This window comes from Desmodus rotundus, chromosome 1, assembly GCF_022682495.2.
Source record: "Desmodus rotundus isolate HL8 chromosome 1, HLdesRot8A.1, whole genome shotgun sequence".
Taxonomy (NCBI): Eukaryota; Metazoa; Chordata; class Mammalia; order Chiroptera; family Phyllostomidae; genus Desmodus; species Desmodus rotundus.
The window spans coordinates 29208243-29228757 of record NC_071387.1 but is presented as its reverse complement, the minus strand read 5'-3'; the positions used below and the strand labels follow the sequence as shown (position 1 = coordinate 29228757).

General features: G+C 51.2%; 1 protein-coding gene across 3 annotated transcripts in view; it reads left to right on the top strand.

The window, feature by feature from the left end:
• Window positions 1-20515, top strand: part of TMOD1 (tropomodulin 1) — a 74979-nt gene that overhangs the window by 27991 nt on the left and 26473 nt on the right. For all 3 annotated transcript variants that reach the window (XM_024560236.3, XM_024560235.3, XM_045195230.3), the window contains exons 3-5: window positions 6120-6276; window positions 11622-11741; window positions 19896-19985. In XM_024560236.3, the coding sequence (XP_024416004.1) occupies window positions 6120-6276; window positions 11622-11741; window positions 19896-19985 (367 nt within the window). The remainder of the gene's footprint in view (window positions 1-6119; window positions 6277-11621; window positions 11742-19895; window positions 19986-20515) is intronic.

Below are 20515 nucleotides of genomic sequence, written 5' to 3'. Positions count from 1 at the left end.
CAGGAAAGGTGATAAATGGCTTGTGTTTCGTCACTGTGAAGAAGTTGCGGGTATTTTATATATGAGCAGCCACCAGCCTGAAACATGCACACGGATGCTTGGGCATGCTATTTACACACAGTGTCATCTCTCTATAAGCTCGGCTTCCTGGCTTTGTGGCCAATGAGCTCTGTGACTTTGGGCAAGTGGCTTCAGTTTTCTATGCCTCAGTTTCCCCAAGTGAAAGTAAAAGCACCGGCCCAGAGGCTCTGTAAGGTCCTTGCAGCTCTGAACTGCCAGGATTCTGTGCTTCTTTTAATAAAGTGTGTGTGTGCACACATGCACATGTGTGCACATGCATGTGTTGCCTGTGTGTGCGTGTGCTATGCACAGGTGCACATCTGAACAGCCTGCAATGGCTCCAGCCGGAATGGCTCCCCACGTAGCCCCAGCTGTCTGTAGCGATGCTATCTGTGCAGACACTTGATATTTGGCCTTACCGGCACCTGTCTGCTGGGTGTGAGAGCTCCTCTCAGCACAGTTGAGGGTTCGTCAAAGTTTCCATCGTCTGTTGGACAACTGGACTCCAGAGTGTGGGGGGGAGAATTAGGACCAAGATGTGAACCTGTCAAGCTGCACGTCCCTGTTTTAATTTTACAACATTTAAAAGGAAGTCACCACTTAAAAAACCTGAGTAGGGCCCTATGGGAAATTTGTCCTTATGATTATTTCCAAGAACATAGAAAACTTTTAATGTGGTTTTAACATTTAAAACCCTTCTAAATTAAATACTCATGTATATACACACCCCTTTCTTCCTCTAGTGCAAGGCCTGGATCAGACGTGGCAAAATGGATGGTGTCTGGCCTGTAGACGTGTTTTATTCAGCCTGAGTATTGTTTTTAAAATATTTGGCTCATGTGTCAATATTTTAAAATCAAGCGATTTCACATAAAGATGAGCAGATCAGTAACGATGGCCACGTTCTCACGTGGTGGTAGTTTGCCGGAGCATGGGCAGCTCCAGTGCCCTCAGCCCTCACCAATCCCTGGTGCTAACGGCTACAATTTTAGGTGAAGATCAGGGAGCATCTAGAAATCCCTTCCCCAGAAAACCAACACTGACTTCCCTCTCGGGACACAGTAGGATCATCCAGGCATCAGCCCCCCCCCTTCCTAATGAGTTAGTCGCCAACTGTAAGTAAGGACAGGAAGACGTGCACCGTCCTCCTTACCGGAGCTTTCTCCCAAAGCAAATCTGACCGTCACCAGCCGGGCTTTGGATTGAAGGTGCATCAGATTCCCTGGTGCACGGCTGATGGCTGTCCTGAAGGAGCCAGCCTCCCTTTGAACTAAGTATAAAGAAAGCAGGCGCCCAGCAAATTTACTCTGTGCACATTTTAAGATTAGGAAACTCCTCAAAGATTAGATGGTTCCCATTGCCCGCAGGCACCGCAGCAGTACACCTCCTTTACAGGCAACGACGAGGCTAGTCACAGACTATTCCTTGTACTCAGTAAAGTGCACCCCCGCTGAGGATCTTGGTTGAAAACAATACTTTGTTCTCCCACACATGCTGTCAGTGAGACTTTTCTCCCATTTTACTCTCCTTGCCCCATTCACCTCCCCTCTCCCTGGGCGTTCCCAATTAGAGAGCCCTGTGTGGGGTCCTGGCCCTACCTGTCAGCGGACCGCCTGAACATACCATGCTCACTCCATGGATGCTTATTCAAGGAATAAGATGCAGTTCCACACATACACGTCCCCCAAGCTCTCTTCTGGTCGGAGTTCCCACCGCTGTGCAGACCCTTTCCTCACCCACTGGATACCTGGGTCTGAGAGTCGCAGGGAGGTTCTGATAGGCATGAGACATCCAGGGCAGTATTTTCTCACCCACTTAACTCCTCAACAACCAACTTGCATAATAAGGCACATCATGTCGTGGAACAGGACACCCCCATGAACTTGACCAGCTCTCACCAGGCCACTCAGCATCCCAGTTGGCCACTGGCACACAGAGAGCCTTCTGTCCTCAGAGTCCATAATCATTTAACTTTTTATTGCATTTATTTACTAGCCATTTTATAGCTAACACATGCCATTTTTACTAACATTTTCGAGATCTAGTTCACGTATCATCAAATTCATCAATTGAAAGTGTACAACTCACTGCTTTTTAGTATATTCACAGTTACACAGCCATCACCACAATGAATTTTAGAACATTTTCATCACCTCAGGAAAAAACCCCATACCTATTCGCTGTGACTCCTCGTTTCCCTCCCCTCCCCTGCTCTAGGCCACCACTAACCTACTCCCGCCGCTACAGACTTGACCAGTCTGGACATTCCGTACACATGGATTCAGACGCCATAGTCCTTTGTGTCTGGCTTCTTTCGCTTCACACAACATTTTGGAGGTTTCATCGCTGTTGTAACATGTCTCAGAACTTCATTTCTTTTTATTGCCAAATAGGATTCTGTTGTATGGATACCACGACTCGGTTACCCATTCATCATCTGACGGGCATCTGAGTTGTTTGCACTTGTTGGCTGTTACGAATAATGCTGCCACGAACTGGAGAAGTTTTGTGTGGACGCGTGCTTTCATTTCTCTTGGGTGTGAATCTACCTAAAAGTAGAACGGCAGCATCAGTTCATAACTGTACGTTTCAGCTTTTGAGAAACGGCCAGACTGTCTCCCAACGGGGTCGCACCATGTTGCATCCCCATCAGCAGAGAATGGAGGTTCCCGCTCCCCCACGTTCTTGCCAGCATTTGTTGTCTGTCCTCGCGGGTATGAAGCAGTATCTCCTTCTGTGTCTGATGCTCATGTCCCTGATGATGTTGAGCATCATTTCATGTGCATATTGGCCATTTTATGTCTTTTTTGTAGAAGTGTCTATTCGGATCATTGCCCATTGTAAATTGGGTTATGTGTCTCATATTTTGAGTTGTAAGAGATCTTTATGTGTTCTGGGTACCAGGCCCTTATCCGATATGTGATTTGTAAAAATTTTCTCCCAATCTGTGGGTTGTCTTGTCACTTTCTTGATAGTGTCCTTTAAAGCACAGTGTTTTTAATTTTGATGATGTTGAATTTATCTATTTTTCTCCTGTTGCTTATTATTTTAGCAGCATGTCTAAGAGACCGTTGCTTAATCCAGGGTCACGGAGATTTATGCCTGTGTTTTCTTCTAAAAGTTTTATAGTCTTAGTTCTTATATTTAGGTCTTTGATCCATTTGGAGTTAATTTTTGTAGTACTCTGGGAGGTCACATGCCATTTTTGAAAATAAAGTGAGAAATAATCAGGAGTTTAAAAATATGCAACTATCTTTGATTTTTAATGAAAATCATGTACTGTTTCATTAAACATATTTACTAGAAAAAGATTATCTTCTAACGAGGCTGATTTTCTCAATAGTTACTGGGAGAATTGTATAAGCTAAGAAATGTTAGAAAGGCCTTTGATGTTTTTGTTTTTTTTTTTTTAATCAACTGCTTTCAGTAAAGATTTAAATAAATGAAGCCATATCTTAACATGCTATATAAAGTAATATTTTTTAAAAAAAATTAAAAACATCTTTATTCTCCTTTTAGAATGATATGGGCTCGAGTTTAACACAGTGGTTCTCAGTCAGGGGTGACTTTGCCCCCCAGGGGACACCTGGAGATGTTTGGAGACATTTTTGTTCGTTACACCCGTGGGGGGGCGGGGTGCTGGGCTCCGCCAGATGGAGATGCTGCTGAACAGTCCACAATGCACAGAACACCGTCAGCACAAGGAATCACCCAGCCCCAAATACCCACTGTGCCAGGGTTGAAAACCCTGCTTTAACGAAATCAGTGGCTTCTCCCGGGTATATTCGAGAAGAGATGTGAGTTTTCAAATCCTTTCTTCTCATTGATGGCCTCCTGGTTCTCCCCCTTCCCAATACTAAGCCTTCCAGAGGCCAGAACGCTCCCCAGAACCTTAACTTCTGTCATAACCTCTTACAGACAAAAATCTGTCAGGTTTTTCCTTGTGAGTATTGTTGGGAAAACACTTGTGTTTGCTGCTTAATTTCTTTTTTACTTGTATGTTTTCACTTTTTTGCTTTTGAGACATAGTCGGATAACTCATCCCCTGTTCAGCATACATATGTGGATCACCAATCTCCTGTTAAACTGTTTCTCATCTGATTACAGAACAACAGTTATAGTAAGTAGTTACAAGTGCTCGGCACTCACTTAATTTTCTCAACCACTCGGAGAGTGACTAACACTCACACTTCCGGCTGTAGAAGAGGAGGTGCAATGAGACGAGGCAGCTGGCCCAGGACCGTAGGAGTCATCACTACTCCAAGTCAGGCACAAGCCTGATGGGGCTCAGCTGGGAGGTGCAGCGTGTCACAGTGCATTGGGTACTCGTATGGGCAGTCACAGAGAGACAGCACCCTGCCACAGGGGAGAAGGACAGCCCCTCTCACCTTGGACGTGCCCACAGATGCATGGCTCACCTGGGACCATCACCTGTCCCGCATAGCACAGGGGACAGTGTCAGAGGACTGCTGCTTGAGGAAAGCTGGGATGTCTGTGACATTGCTTGTGTTCTTGACATTCACCCGCAAATCAGTCGAGGCGATTTCCCCCTATTAGCCCTCTCCTCATCGCATGCTCCAACTCCCAAATGTCTCTCCTGACTGGGGCTCAAATCCACTTGCGTGCACACCAGCACCACTCTCGGAGCCCCTCGCACATGCTCTCAGAGTCCCTTACACAGGCCGTGCACAGATGGAGGCCCGGGTCCCTTCGGCTCTCCCAGGGTCGCGGTCACTCACTGGTCCCCTGATCACGCAGCCATTGCTCTTGCTGGAACGGCACTGTGGTGTCAAACAGTGATGAAACATCTTGTTTAAAAAAATCGTACTGCAGTTTAACAGTCGTATTTCCCTCCCAGGCTCTACCCCTTTTGTGCACATAGCTATCTTCATACGCATGATGCCATTTCCCTCCCCCGGGGCTTTCGGGAAGGGGCCAGCCTGTGGGTGAGTGACTGAAGGGAGGATGGGGTGGAACGGAGTCCAGTTTGGCCAACTTGAGGGCATGGAAGGAAGCGAGGTGAGATTCTGCTCACATCTGCCTCCCGGGTAACCCCCACCAGCTCTTCCAATGAAAGGGGGCAAGAACAATGACTGGAACTGAAGATTTCTCTTCTCCCCCCGAATCTAAAGAAGAACCCTGGTTTTTGTTCCAGACCTGTCCCTGAAACTCCTTGGGCAAAGTTTTTCCTTGTTCTGGGCCTTGGTTTCCCCTTGAAAGAAGGGTGCATATACCAGACAATTTCCAAGCACCTTTACAAGTATAAACTTTGAAACTCTAAGGTACTGGGGACTGAGTTAAGGAAAGCCTATGGGATTCAAATCCACCCTAATTAGGAATCTGCTTTAGGAGGGAGCCCTCACCTAGAAGCCTGCCCATGTTTGAAGGAGACACCCCAGTGATTGGCTGATGCTATCTTTCTTCAGATTCCCATCTCCAGGGGCGACGTTCAAAATATTTAACAGCCAGTAGGGCATGAGCTAGGACTGTTGGAAGGGTAGAAGGCAGCTGGCTGGGCCTTCCCGGGCTGCAGCCTGAAAGCCCGCCTCGCCACCTCGCCCACCTCACCGTTCTGCTGAGCCTTTACCCACTTGTCTTTTTTGCGTCTGCCTCTTCCTGCCTGACTCTGCCTCCAGGGCTTTAACTCAAACGCCTTAGCCTTCTTCTCTCCCCATCACTTGATACACAACAGCTATAAATACCGTCCTGCATCAAAACACCAACTTAATCTTATTTGTCACTCAGCAGATGCTCTTGGAGTGTCACTCTGTGCTCAGCCCCATGTTGGCTGGCCCCTCACCCCCTCGTCTTCAAAAACATTAGAGGCTGAGAAACACAGGGAGGTCAAGAGGCCTGGCTCCTGGCCTCATCTACTGTGTGATGTAGACAAGTCCCTGCCCCTCCAGGTGTCAGATTTCTTCCATGTAAATGAGTGACTTGAGCCCAGTTGTTCAATGATGAGTTTCTGGAGAAATGCATGTCTTCAGCCGCTGACCGCTCTCTCTCTCTTTCTCTTTCTTTCTCTCTCTCTGCCACCTGGGCCACCACCTCCACTGTAGAATGCACTGCTGCCTGCAGGCCTGAGGCAGAAGGATCAGACCACCAAGGCGCCCACGGGCCCCTTTAAAAGGGAGGAGCTCTTGGATCACTTGGAAAAGCAAGCAAAGGAGTTTAAGGACCGAGAAGATCTGGTCCCCTACACAGGGGAAAAGCGAGGTACTGAATACCGTTGCTCTTATGGATTTGTCACTCCCCATGCATCGCTGAGCGCCAGCTGCATGCCAGGCTCTGTGCCGGGCCCGGCGTGGCTGGGCCTCCTTGTCCGCACCCCTGCCTGGCCCCAAAACGTAAACCCAACTCCAAAGCATTGAAGATGTAGATTTAGGGAAGTTTGTGGGTAAACCAGACCAGCAAAACTCCCCCTTTAACCCTCTTTAGCTGGAATGTCCTGCTTATTTTTCATACAAACCTAGACACTTTTGCAAGTGAGAGAAATAACCATCAATCATGATATCAGGACATGAGACCTAAACAAGGCCCGTCCTGTGCAAACCAAGAACAAGAGATACCCTGTCTGTATCCTCAGCATCCCTGCTCTCTCCCGAAAGTTCCTCTCTGAGAACTGCGTTATTCCTTCCTTCATCTGTCCCTCCACGGCTCTGCCCCAGCGTAAGGCAAGCCCTTTAGAAGTGTCTGGGGAACACAGAGGCAGTCCCTGACTATCCAGCCCTTCTGGGACTTTCTGTTGCACTCCAAACCATTCTACTGCCCTCTTCTGACCTGCTTGCCCTTGCCTGGCGCACTGCTTCCCACAGGCCTCCTGCTCTTCTCCACCTCAGGGCCTGTGCACCGCTCCCCTCTGCCTGGAGTGCCGGCCCTGCTGCCCACCGCAAGGCTGTCTTCCTCCCCTGTACATGGTGTCCATGTTGGGAACGCAGCCTGGAGCTGGGCGTGTTTCGGTTTGAACCTTTACTAGCTGTGTGAGCCTGAGTAAACTGTTACACCCGCTGTGCCTCCATCTCCCTGTCTGTAAAGTGGGGGCGATGAAAACAATATTACCAGTTATGAGAACTCAGGTAAGATGTACAGAAAGCACTTGCAACAGCACCTGGCCCATGGGAATGCTATGCAAGGACCAGCTATGAGGATCCCTTCGGTCTCAGCTGTCCTGTCTCCTCTTTCAGGGAAGCCTTGCCTGTCTCCTTGGTTTAGGACGTGCAGTCCCTTCACTCCCCCCCCCACCCCCCAACCCCCACCCCGGGCAAGTCTCCACCCCAGGATCCTGGGGGCTTCCTTCACGGCAATTCCCATTTTGTCATTACCTCTTTGCTTATCATTTGCCTGGCTCACTGGCCTGTAAACCCCGTGAGGGCGGGGACTCAGGCTGGGTTTGCTCACACAGTACCCTCAGCACCTGGTGTGGGGCCTGGTACACAGTAGGGCCCAGTAGAGAAAATGAGTGAGTTCAAATTAAATAAGCATATAATGAATCTCAGACTACTGCCTTAGCGTAGAAACCCCACGGGGACAAGGACCACATCTGCCTTGTTCGTGACGTCCGCACACACTAACCCAGGGCACATAGGAGACGCCCAATACATATTTGGTGAATTAATTAGTTAATCGTGTGTAATTGATTGTTTATTTCCAGTCTCTCCCGTTCTCCCTATCCCCAAGCATCTGGGTCTGTGGCTGTTATCTCTGCATCCCTGCTGGATTAACACAATGCCTGCCCAGAGTGTCAGCTTGATGAGCGATAAAATGGAAAAGCCAGGGAGCGTAGACGTGGCGGGGGAGTGAGGGGGACCACTAGCCATCCCAAACCCTGGTGGTGGAGCTCAGACCAGACTTTACTGGAAACCTGGAGGGTTGGGGAAGCCCAAGGCTGTCTGGGTATAGAACTCTGGAAGGACCGTGTGACCCGAGGCACCCTGGCAATGGTGGCAGGGCAAGGTCTGGGAATGACTGGGTCCTTGACTGCGAGGGCTAGGTGTGCCCGCTGAGAATGTGGGCACGAGATGTTTTTAAGCAAGGCACTTGTGCCAGGAGGAGTGGTTTCTGTACAGCAAATAAAGACAATAGAATCTCTGGATTTCATGAGGCTTTAAAACATCCGGCATCCCAGCTGCCCTTTTGAAAAATGGGGAGGCCAAGGCTGAGAGGGTCAGCGGCAGACCTAGGTAGACAGCTGGTGAGTCATTGCTGGCATCCACTTCCTTGGACACCCACCCCTCTCCCAGGGGAGGAACTAGAGATGGGGTGGGGGTGGGAGAGGGAATGTGGGCGGCACACACCCGATCCTGCCCTCCAGAGAATGCCCACCTGGCCTGGAGCCTGCAGCAGAGCTCCGGGCTCCCAGAGCCCGACTGCCTTCGTGGAAAAGAAAAAAGCAGGCTGACCCCAGGCGGGTAGCTAGACTTTGTTCTATTGCCAAGTAATGACCAGCCTAAAGGGTTCATCGTGGCCACTGTCATCCCCACCAGCAGTGCCGTCACGAGAAAGGATTTCCTGATGATTGTTGGAGTCCTTGCAGGCTGAATTCGTGGGTTTCTCAACAGAAAGTGTGAGGAACACCTTCCAGCTCTAACAGCCAGACCCAGGGCTGTTTAGTCCAGCCCGCACTGAGCATCCACCCGATGCTGGGCCGAGAGCTGGCCTAGGCTGGGGGGAAACAGCACTCCAGTGCGCCGGGCCGCACAGAATGTGGTAGGAGCCATGCACTGGTGCAAAATCCTGAGGAATTTGAACTTTGTCCACTCTCATTCAAGCGGGGGATCAGAATAAAATATCCATGCAGTATATTTGCATTAGAACTAGATTTGGCTGCATGTGCTAGGGGAAAAAAGTAAAATAAAAGAGACAATCAACGTGGAAGTTTAATTTTCTTTCCCTTAGAAGAATTTCAGGGGTAGGCAGTCCAGAGCTGGTAAGGCATCTTGCCTGGTATTAGGAATCAAGACCCTTTCCAGTTTTTCAATCTGCCATTTCTGCAGTATGTTCTTGCCTCCTGGTCCTTCTGGTTGCTGAAGCTCCCATCATCACATCACCTTTCCAATTAGTAAGATGAAGGAAGGGAAGAAGTCCAGGTCCTTCTTGTGGCATCTTAGAGTCACCACCCTCTGTGGAGGCACCGGCTGTGGGGATCTAATAAGCTGTAGGCCTTAAATATTTATTGAATGTTCTTCCTCATCATTGTATCAACCATCTTCACAGTTGATTTTCATCTTAGCCACCTCGTTTTCTTTGTATGTTCTGTCCTTTTCCAGATTTTCTCCTAGATGATTTTGTTGTGTTTTCTGCTTCTATAGGTATTGACTTTGCTGTAAACAACTTAAACAACAAAACAAAGTCTTTTCTCCACCGACAGACGTACACTGATCCCACTTAGTGAGCATCCTCCTGGACAGTTCTCTCTGCACTTCCTACCCCTTCCCACCCATTCCATCACCCCCCTGGTCCACGGCACCATCCTCCCTCACCTGGCCTATTGCAGGAGCCTCCTGACCACCCCCCGGCTTCCATCCTCACCCCTCCTCGGGCTGTTCTCAATTAGTAGTGAAAGTGAGCAGGGTTTGTTTGTTTGTTTTTAATTGAGGTAAAATTCACGTAACATAAAATGAACCATTTTAAAGTAAACAGTTCAGTGGCATTTAGTACATCCACAGTGTTGTGCAGTGTCTCTATCTACAACCAAAATGTTTTCATCACTCCAAGATAAACTCTGTTCCCCACAGGCTGCTACTCCTGTTCTCCCCTGCCAGCCACCAGTCTGCTTCTGTAGATTTACCTGTCCTGGGTATTTCCTATAAATTAAGTCGTGCGATGTCTGGATATTGCCTACAGATTACATCATGCGATAGGTGACTGTGTGTGTCTGGCTTCTTTCACTTAGCGTATGGTTTTCAAGCCTCATTCATTCCCTTGCACGACTAAGTAATATTCTATAGCCTGCCTACCCCTCCACCCACCGATGGACGTTTTTGTCATTTCCCCCTTTTTGGTTATTGAGGTCAGCACTGTTATGAACATCTATGCATACGTGTCCATCTGAGTGTCAGTTTTCGGTTCTTTTCGCTGGGTCATACGGCAACACTGTGTTTGGTGGCCTCAGGGGCTCGCTTCCTCCTCATTCCTTCCCAGCTCACAAGCCGCCCTGTCAGCGAGGCCTTCTCTGACCACTCGGCCTGGAAGAGCATGCCCGTCTCCCTCAGCCCCCCAGCCTGGAACTTCCTGGTCATTTGCCCGGCTTTATTTTTCTCCACAATACCATCAAATCACTTTCCATACTTGTTTATCATGTGGCTCCTTGCACTAAATTGTAAATTGTTCATTGCTGTTCCTTTAGCCCTTGGAAAGGTGCCTAGCACCGCCTAGGAAATAATAAATATCAATTGTATGAATATATAGATGTTATTTTTCAGACATGGAATTAAATTATTCATGCTATCTTTTTAAAAGAATGTTATTTATTTATTTTTATAGAGAGGGGAAAGGAGGGAGAAAGACAGGGAGAGAAACATCGATCTACAACAGAAACATCGATCTGTTGCCTCCTGCAGGCCCCCAGCCGGGCACCTGGCCCACACCCCGGCATGTGCCCTGACCAGGAGCTGAACTGGTGGCCCTCAGGGTCGCAGGCCAATTCTCAATCCGCTGAGCCATGCCAGCCAGGACTCCTGCTGTTTTGTACGCTCGCTTTTGCCACATTTTATCATCACATTTTCCTTCTTAGTAAGTGGAAGTCTCCATCGTCCTTTATAAGGAGTGGGACCTCCATTGTGTGGATGCCCAGAATTCCTTCAGCCGTTCCTACTGGGGGACACGGCAGTGACTATGCTTGTATGTGCCGCTTTGCTCCCTCATTCAGTTATGAGTCTGACACTTTAAAAATTTCATGTCCCACCCTGGCTGGTGTGGCTCAGTGGATTGAGCGCCAGCCTGCAAACCAAAGGGTCGCTGGTTCCATTCCCAGTCAGGGCACATGCCTGGGTTGCAGGCCAGGTCCCCAGTAGGGAGCATGCAAGAGGCAACCACACATTGATGTTTCTCTTCCTCTCTTTTTCCCTCCCTTCCCCTCTGTCTAAAAATAAATAAATAAAATATGTAAAAAATAATAAAAATATCATGTCCCATGAGGCAAGGAGACATTTCCTGTTCCCCATTCACTTTGAATAATCTGAGTATATTTTATTTACTTTGTTTAGAGATGTTTCTAAATTTTTCCCTCCTATCAGAACCTTTGGTGAGGATATTCCAGACCCTGGCATGATAATATACTTTTATTTTGCATCTTTCTCCTACTTACAAGTCATGTACATTAATGATCAAAGTGTCCAGTAGCGAGCAGTCTGGTCTGACCAAGCTATAAGGGTCTTCTTTTCAAAGGTGAAAGCTGCTTTGTTGGAGTTCTTCGATTCCTGTTCTTGGGGACATTTGGCACTGGGTCCCCAGAGGGACTCAGCATCGAGGGATCACAGGGCTCCGGGACAGTCACCCAGACTGTCACCAGAGGCTGCCCCAGTGCCGCCCCCTTCCTGTAACGGGCACTCGTGTGTTTGCAGGCAAGGTCTGGGTCCCCAAGCAGAAGCCGATGGATCCCGTGCTAGACAGTGTGACACTGGAGCCGGAGCTGGAGGAGGCCTTGGCGAACGCCTCAGATGCTGAACTCTGTGACATCGCGGGTAAGAGGCATTCCAAAAGCTCCCCCATGTCCTCCAGGAGGAGCTGACCCCCAGCTGCAGGGAACCTTGGATGGTTTATTTCGACATGAACGCACTCTCTCTGTCTAGCAAGAACTAGAGGAGACCAAGAATATTAGAATAGAAACCAATTACCTGAAACCCAAACAAGAGAAATAGAGATAAAACCACCCAAACCCGTTACACCATGGAGCCATCTGTTGTTGCCAGGAACTTGTCCCAGAGGGCTGTGGAAACCTCCTGCGGTGGGGGGGTGGGAGCTGCGGGGGCCCTGTGCCCACCCTGCACCAAATCCTGCCCACGCCACCTGGGAAGAGAGAATGGAGGGACAGACAGAGGGCTGTGGGCATCTCAGGTTTGGGAGGTTCACAAGGGCTGGAGCAAAGCCACCTGATTTTACCACTTTGCCCAGCTCAGAACCCTCCCCCATCTCATATTCTCACAAACAACACCCTCTGTCTTCACGTGTGTTTCCACATGACCTTCGCAGACAGCCCCACAACTCCAGGGGGGCAGCCCGGTCTTCAGAGCCCTTTGCCACCTCCTCGTCTCTCCTTGTTACAGCCTAGTCCCTGCCCCCACGCCTGCATTCCTCATCCCCCACATCACTCTATGCCCCCCAGCCAGTGGGCTGGGTGGCCTTTCTGTTCTGCAGACTTGGGGCCTACTAGCCATCACCCCGATGACGACAGGCGGATAGGGTGGGGAGAGGCGCAGGCAGGTGGGAAGGGGAGAGGAAGAATGGGCTTGACTCTATCTGGCTGTGACGGTGAAGTTGGGGAGGAGTCCAGTCACAGTCTGCACTGCCAGCTCCAGAAACTAAGTGGATGGTGGTGCCATTAATCAAGGGGGGTGTGTTCGTCTGCTGGAGCTGCCGTAACGAAATCTCACAGGCTGGGTGGCTTAAGGTACAGACATTTACTTTCTCCTAGTTCTGAAAGTTCGAAGCCCAAGATCAAGGTGTTGGCAGGTTTGGTTTCTTCTCGTTGGCTTGCAGATGGCCACATCTGCGTCCCTCTGTGCATGTGTCCCCTGGTGTCCCTGTGTGTCCTTATCTCTTCTTGTGAAGACACCAGTCAGATTAGGTTAGGGCCCACCCTAAAAGCCTCAATGGAACTCAATCACCTCTTTAAAGACTTTATCTCCAAATACGGGAATAAATTCTAAGGTACTGGGGATGGTGACTTTAATGCACGGATTTTGGAGGGACACAATTCAGCCCACAGCAGTGGGAGAGGAGCAGGCCCGGGGCCGGGGCATGCTGAGTGCCCTCTGAAGTGTCTGTGGGCAGCCCAGGTGGGAACGGTTATAGGTAAAAGTCCTGAGTTCTGCAAGGGAGCCACACTGGAGCCCTGGCAGCAGCGTTAGCATAGAGGTGCAGGCGTCATTAGTGTCCAGCTCCAGGCAGAGGCCATGACAGGAGCGGGGGCTGGGGCTCCGCCGGCAAGTGTCCTAGCCAGGGTGGAAGGAGGAGTTGAAATGGGTAATGCCAGCCCCACTGGGGGCCAGTAAGCCACACATGGGCTGGGAACCAAAGGCCAAATCAGAATGGGCAAAAATTACTCAAGAGCTGGGGAGACAGAATGAGGGTTCAGGGCTGGCCTGAGACTCAGAGGCACAGGCCAGGTGAGGCCACCAAACCTAGCGGACTTGGCCTCCTGCCTCATCACATCCTCTGGCTTCTCGTGGGTGTTGTGCATGAGTCCTGAGGACATCCGTTACAGGGGATGGGGAGCGGAAAGGGGGATGGCTGTCATCGGTAGTCGAACCCCGTGGGGGAGGGGCAGTGAGAAGACTCAAATATTCAGGAGGGGTGACCCTGGGTGCTGGTGGCCAAAGCCAGGTTGCAGGGACCCAGGGAGTGAACGTGGAGAGCCAGTGTGCAGACTTGAACCCAAACAGCCTTTTCCTCAGGAGGCAGGACATTTGGCAAAGGCGGTGGCTTGAAGGTGTCAGGGCTGAGGGAGGAAGGTTTTCATTTTCCCTGTGAGGTACTGAAGCAGCAAGCATCTCACCCGACGGAGACGGCGCACTTAACTCGGCAAACGTAACTGGTTTGCTTTGAAGTTCAAGGTCTGTTCTGTCAAAACAACACAAATCATATCAGAGCCCACATCATGCGTGGACATTTTGACCGAACCATTTCCCTGATTTGGGAGGGAGGGCAGGTGTCCCCTTGACCTCCGGTTAATCCACGCAGCAAGGAGGGGGTGGGGGCACGGCAGTGCAGCGCCTGCCCGCTGACTCACCCGGAGCTGTTTTTGTCCCAGTCCCACCCCCCACGTCGCCCTCCGTGACATCACCCCCCTCATCAGTCAGCTCAGAAGGATTATCAGATGACTGTGCCGTCAGAACGGCCGGCTCCCGTGCCGAGGCAGGACTGCAATATTGGGCTGAGTTTCTGTGTTGGTTTCTTGAAACTACTTCTCTTTATTTCTGTTGGCATGACTGACTGTGATTATCTGTCCATGATACCGTACCCTTCTGAGGTCCCGAAAGCGGGGGGAGGGAGCTGTAAGCTAACACCCGTGCTCTGGGCACACCGTGGGTGCCTGTTATCAGGCACGAGCCATTTGAAACGTGGCAGTGCCTCTGAGGAATGGGGCACTGAACGTTTGCTGACCACCAACCACGCCCCAGGGGCTGTGGAGCTGCTCCCAATGCCTTGCTTGCTATTTATTGACTGCAGCAATCCTATGAAGTCAGTTTTATTGTCCCCATTTTACGGATGGAGGAAGTAGGCACAGTGAGGTCATGGGCCTTGCCCGTGGGGTTTGAACCCAGGCAGCTTCGTTCTATGGCCCAGTAGCAGCATCACCATCCAGTGCCACCTGGGCAAAGCCCTTCAGGGTTGGGGGCACAGTGGACACAGATGATGGGTGAGGGGGGTGCCAGGTCTCATGGAGTTGGCTGGGGGTGGATGGGGCCACAGTAGGAAAGGCTCTGGATGCCACACCAGGGCACTGTCCCCTGGGACTACGAGAGTGTTGGGAGAGGCAATGAAAGCAGGGGCGTGGGCAGAGAGGCAGTGGTGTCTAGAGGATGGGAACATGGGAGGCAGGCCCCAGATGAGGCCAACGGCCAGGTAGAACCACGGGACTGCATGTGAGATGTGGCTCCTCGTGCTGGATCAGAGGCCAGAATTTCAAAGATGCTGCAAGAGATGGAGGCAGTGGGGGCAAGACATTCTGTCAGAGCGCTGGGTGTGGCAAGCCCACCGGAGGTGGGGGCGGGAGGGTGGGGAGTGGTTTGACCTTTCTCAAGGAGGGAGTGGCGGGAGCCAATGTGGGCGAGTCACTAGAGAGAGGAGAGTATGGAGAGGAAGGAGGGCCTCATTGCGAGCCTTCACGACTCAGCTCCCAGGCAGAGCGCTTCTATGGAGTTCAGTGCACCGGTCCGCCCATTCACTCAACAGCCGCTATCCCGGCCTCCCTTCTGCTGCCAGGCTCTGGATGAGCCCTGGAGAAAGAATCCTAAGAAAGCTGCCTGGTTCCTGCCCTCGCAGAGCCATGTAAACCAGCACTGAGGCTGATGTGGAATGACAAGGGAGAGCGAATGTTATAAAGGAAGAAGGACTTGGCTGGGCCATGGGGCCAGGGAGCTGAGGTCAGAGGTGCATCTGACCCTTAAAGGAGGAAGGGTTGGGTGGAGTGAGGGAGCCGGGCAGGAGGCAGGCCCCTCTGGGCCACTCACTGTGCAGATGCACCTGCAGCAGGCTTGGTATTTGGGGATGATGGAACATGCAGGGGACACCCAGCAGATGTGTCACACTGGCTCAGGGTGACACGGCGAAGGCAAGGCCTGCGAACTCGCATTGTTCGTTCGTTTTCAAGTCCGCACACTGCCCATGCCTTCATTCATCACTCATGGGGCGGCGATCGTTACTGAACTCCTACTGTGTGAAAGAATCGGGTCCAGGCCCTGTTCTTGGCGAGCCCAGGATGTGAGAGGAGGACCGATCAAAAAAGCATGTACATTTTAACATGAAAAGTGTCCCCGCAGGGTCATGGCAGACAGGCCTCCGACAGCACTAAATTCTTGGCGTGTGGCCTTGGGTTGTGGCTCAGAGGCCACTGGGAGTTGTCTGTGAGCATTTGCCATTATCAGTGCCGCCCCTCTCCAGTTGGGGATGTGATCCTGGCTTGCCTTTAGGGACTCTTCAGGTGGCACAGGACACAAGCAGGAATTGGGGGTCGGGAGACTCACCCTTTGGAAGGACCAGCCCCCAGGCCACCCCCAAGGACAGGTGGCAGCCCCTGGCTCCCCTGACCCAGAGGCAGCCCCACTCCAGCTTCTGGTGTCCTGCTTGTGCCCCCAGGCTCCTGTTCTGCGAGAGTCAGGCTGTGGCTTATCCAGGAGCCCTTCAACCATCCCCAAGACCTGGGCCAGCGCCAGCTTCTCCCAACTGTTCCTAGGATGCAGGCGCCTGCCCTGGGCCAGTCGGACCAGTTGGCAGCGGGAGAGGCCCGGGAAGTGTGCCGTTATCTCTCTGCTTCCTTAGTGGAATTACGGACTGGGTGGACCCTGCCAAGGCAGAGAGGGGAAAGAGAACTTGATGTTCTTTTTCAGAGTTCAAAAATAGTCCTTTTTGAGTTTTGAGGAAGATCTAGACATATTAAAAAAAAAAAAATTACATTCCCCGGTGCTAAATTCAGCCTTGCCAATGTCGACCAAGAATGAAGCAGCAGGCGGTGCTGATGTGCTGTTTTCCTTCGTCACTCGCGCCTCCCTCCCTCCTTCCGTCCATCCGTCCTTCCTTCCTTCCTTCTTTCTAATTTCCTCCCTAATTTCCTCAGAGCTGCAGAATGGCTTTTTTTCTTCTTAGGCCTGCTATTGATATTACCTCCTAGAATACATGTTATCTGTTTTTAGAATTCCAAAGTAGAGGGGAAGTTTTACAACTTCGGGACCGCTGGTGACCTAGTGTGTGGAGGAGTGTTTGAGAATACTAACTTAGAAGCCAGAGAATCCCTACTGAATGGTGTTTCACAATTTCCCCCTCGAACCTGCTGGAAAAGTCAGAGGGTCGACAGCGCTGGCCCTGGCGGCCGGTTAAAACATCAAACAGGGTGAGAAGATGAGCTGTGGTGTGGCTATTAAGTCCTTTGTGAAGGTAAAAGGTCAGCATTCAGATGCACCCCACTTTACAGGGGAGAGAACTGAGGCCCAAAGAGCAGGAGTGACCTGGACAGGGTTACCTAGCAAATGAGTGCCAAAGCCAGACTGGAGCCCAGGTCCCCTTCCTCTGTCCTCTGGCACTTTCTGCAACCGTCCTGCCTCTGCCCTGCTTTCTGGACTGTTACAGGAAGCTATCATCTGAGCCCAAACTGCAATTTGCATTTTTCACCTCCCTATACACTCTAAGCAAGACTAGCCAGCCACACGAGGTCACACAGTTCCTGGGATTCCCAGCAACCTTTCCAAACTGTTCTTCCAAACCTGCAATCCAGCAGCAGCCTGGAAGCACTGCGAGATGCTCCGAGTGTGGGAGCTGGAAGAGGCAGCCCCAGAAGGTGATGCGCGGTGATCTGATTCACCTGCCGCTGACTCAGGCCTCAGCTCCCACTGCCCACGTAGCGACACTAAATTAAATGAGCGAGCTTGTAAAAATGCAGTGCCTCCCTCCCTACCAGCTCTCCTTAGCGATGAGCAGGCAGGTCTAATTTTAGCAGAGAAGACTCTTAGAATGTGAGAAACAGAAGGGACTTTGAGATCATCTCTTCTTGTGGTTCTCAGCTCCCTCTGAGCATCAAAATCGTCCAAGGAGATTAAAAAATATACCTCCAGAGATTTGGATTAGTTGTTCCAGGGTGGGGCATGGATAGTTTCTCAAAGTTCCCAGGTGAATTGTATGTCCAGCCCTGATCTTGTCTCACCCCCTCACTGGACAGAGAGAGCTGAAGCCTGGATAGGAAGGGGCCTGCCCCAGCCCCCACAGCACTGGGGGCGTAGTCAGGACTGGTCGGTCTCCTGACTCTTCCCGAAGAGCTCTGGTGTTTTCTCTCTAACTAGAAACCTTCCTCTAAAGAAATGGCTAGGGGGATTTAAAATATCATCAGCAAATAATATTTACCAAAATCTTACTGTGTTCCGGAAGAGGTAGAATGAAAAGAGAGATGACATTCTTTCCTGGCTCCTGGACGTCCATAGTCCGGTAGGGGAAGCACGCATGCACCCAGACATCTCCACCGCCATGTAGACTGCATCCTGCGATAAGGACACCAGGTGCTGTGGAAGAACCAGCAGAGGACAGGGAGGAATCCAGGAAGACTCCCTGGGGGAGGAAGTGTTGTTCCAAGTCTTGAGGGATAGAATTGTTAGGTCAAATACAGGATGATCAGTTGGATTTGAATTTCAGATAAACAATGGATAAGTGTTTAATATAAATAGATCCCAAATACTGACTGAGACCTACTTATACTAAAACATTTTTCATTGTTTGTCTGAAATTCCAATTTAACTGGGTGTCTTTAATTTTATGTGCCAAATAGGGCAACACGCCTGGGGGCATTTCGACAGCGGGCACTGCAAATGAGGCAGGAACTGCCAGCAGAAGAGATGGCATTGGCAGCAACAGGAAGATCTACTGAGCAGACTGTTTGTGCCCCCGGGGTGGAAACGGTGTAGGGGAGGGACGAGGCTGTTGAAGCAGGGCCAGCCCAGGAAGGGCCAGTGAAGCTCTGGGGGACACAAGCCACCGTCCACCCGCCCTGATGGCTGCAATGGCTTCCCCCATGTGGTGCCCCCATGTTCTGCCCTCCCCCTGCAGTCAGTTCTCCGGGCAGCCACAGTAACCCTCGCAGAACTGGATCACGCCAGCTCACTCCCTGCTCTGGCCTTCAGTGGCTCCCCAGGCTGCACCTACAAAAAGACGTCCAAACTCCTTACCTGAACCTTGAGACCCTGCAGGATCCGGTGTGGACTATCTGAACAAAATCTACTCCCAAGGGCCATTGCGAGGACTCGGGGGCACAGCATCAGGCTCAGTGTCCCCACCCTGACTGCCCACTGAAACCACCTGGGAACTTTAAAAAAGGCAGATGTCTCAGCCCCAGCCCCAGAGATTGTGATTTAATTGGTCTGGGGAGGCCTGGGTAGCAGAAGATTCCCCAGTGATTCCAGTGCGCAGCCAAATGTGAGTCACTAGCGTACAGTGGATTCTCCGGCCCAGGGCGAGTCCACCATGTGTCCAGCTTCACCTCTGTCCATCTCCCTTTTCCCCCTCCCCGCCTTCCACTCCCTTAGCCCAGGGCTCTCCCACGCCATTCCCTCTGCCCAGAATGTTCTGCTTGCCTTCTCTTAACTTGGCCAACCGTTACTCACCACTCCCATCCAAGTCCTCCTGTTCCATCCTCCCAGAGCACAGGGGGCTTCTCCTTCACACGCCAACCACACTCTGTGCCTCTGTGTCTAACTGCGTGGGTACCTGCTCAGCAGCTCTCTCCCCCAGCAGACTGTAAGCTGCATGGGCAGGGGTCCTGTCTGTGTTGTCCCCCACTGTCCCCTCGCCCCTGGACACACCATGTCGGCACTCAGTAAATGTTCAGTAAGGGAATGGATGGAAACATGACTGAGCACAGGTGTGAGGTGGTCAGGTTTACATTTCCAGAAAGATCTTTCTGGCTGCTCTGTACGGAATGCTGGGGGCAGGACCAGGACACCAGCGACTACACAGCTGTGACAGTACTGCCAAGAAATGACAGGGCCTCAACCAAGACGGAGGTGATGGAGTGGAAGGTGGGACCAGAGACACAGTTTAGAAGGGTGGGGACATGGTGAAGGTGCCCAGTGAGTGAGGCTCTACCCTGAGGGACAGACGAGATGACAGGATGGAAGGCGATCCAAAGGAAGAGGCTGTTGCTGGGAAGATGAGTTCTGTTTGAGCCAAGTAGGGCTGGCTGTGCCAGTGGGACATCAGGGGACACTTTGGAACCTGAGGCCGGGCACTAGGGACATCTAGGCTGGTGAGAGAGACTTGACATTCATGTAGATAGAGGCAAAGAAAATGTAAAAGGTTTCATGCAAGTGTTTCTTGCTATTTCTGGGAGCAAAAATTTCGGGGGAGTGGAATGTCCGTGCCTGGGAGGCTCTTCCGTCTGAGCGGGGCGAGTCCTGAGCCCTTGCGTGTCCCCGCAGCTATCCTGGGCATGCACACACTCATGAGCAACCAGCAGTACTACCAGGCCCTGGGCAGCAGCTCCATCGTGAACAAGGAGGGACTCAACAGTGAGTACTCGGCACCCCGCCCCCGCGGAAGTGAAGCACCCCCACTTCTCGCTGCCCCCCACTCGTGTTCTCTGGCTCGTGGCAGAACGTGCACATTTTATGTGGCCAGATCTAGCCACCTTTTCCTTTTGCTCTCCTGGGATTTGTGTCTCATTTACAAAGGCCTTCTTCGTGCCAGTGTTATTAAAATGGCCTCCTATGTTTTCTTCTAAAAGCTAGAGAGGTTTACTTCTTAGATACACCTTCTTAATCCACCTGGAGTTCGTGTCTGTGTGTGGCGTGAGATGAGATCCAGTTTCCATTTTTTGAATGGATCTCTCGTCCCAACACCATTCTTTGCAAAGCGTGTCTTTCACCACTGGCTTGGGCTCCATGTTGCCTGTGACTCCCATGCACCCACATGGGCTGTCCCGGGGGCCTCTCCTGTCCCGTGAGTCTCCTGTCCTTTCCTGTGCCAACATTGCATTGTCTGACTTGCTCAGGCACCCAGTTCCAAGCTGGCATTTTGGCCCCTAGAGTGTTGCCAAAAG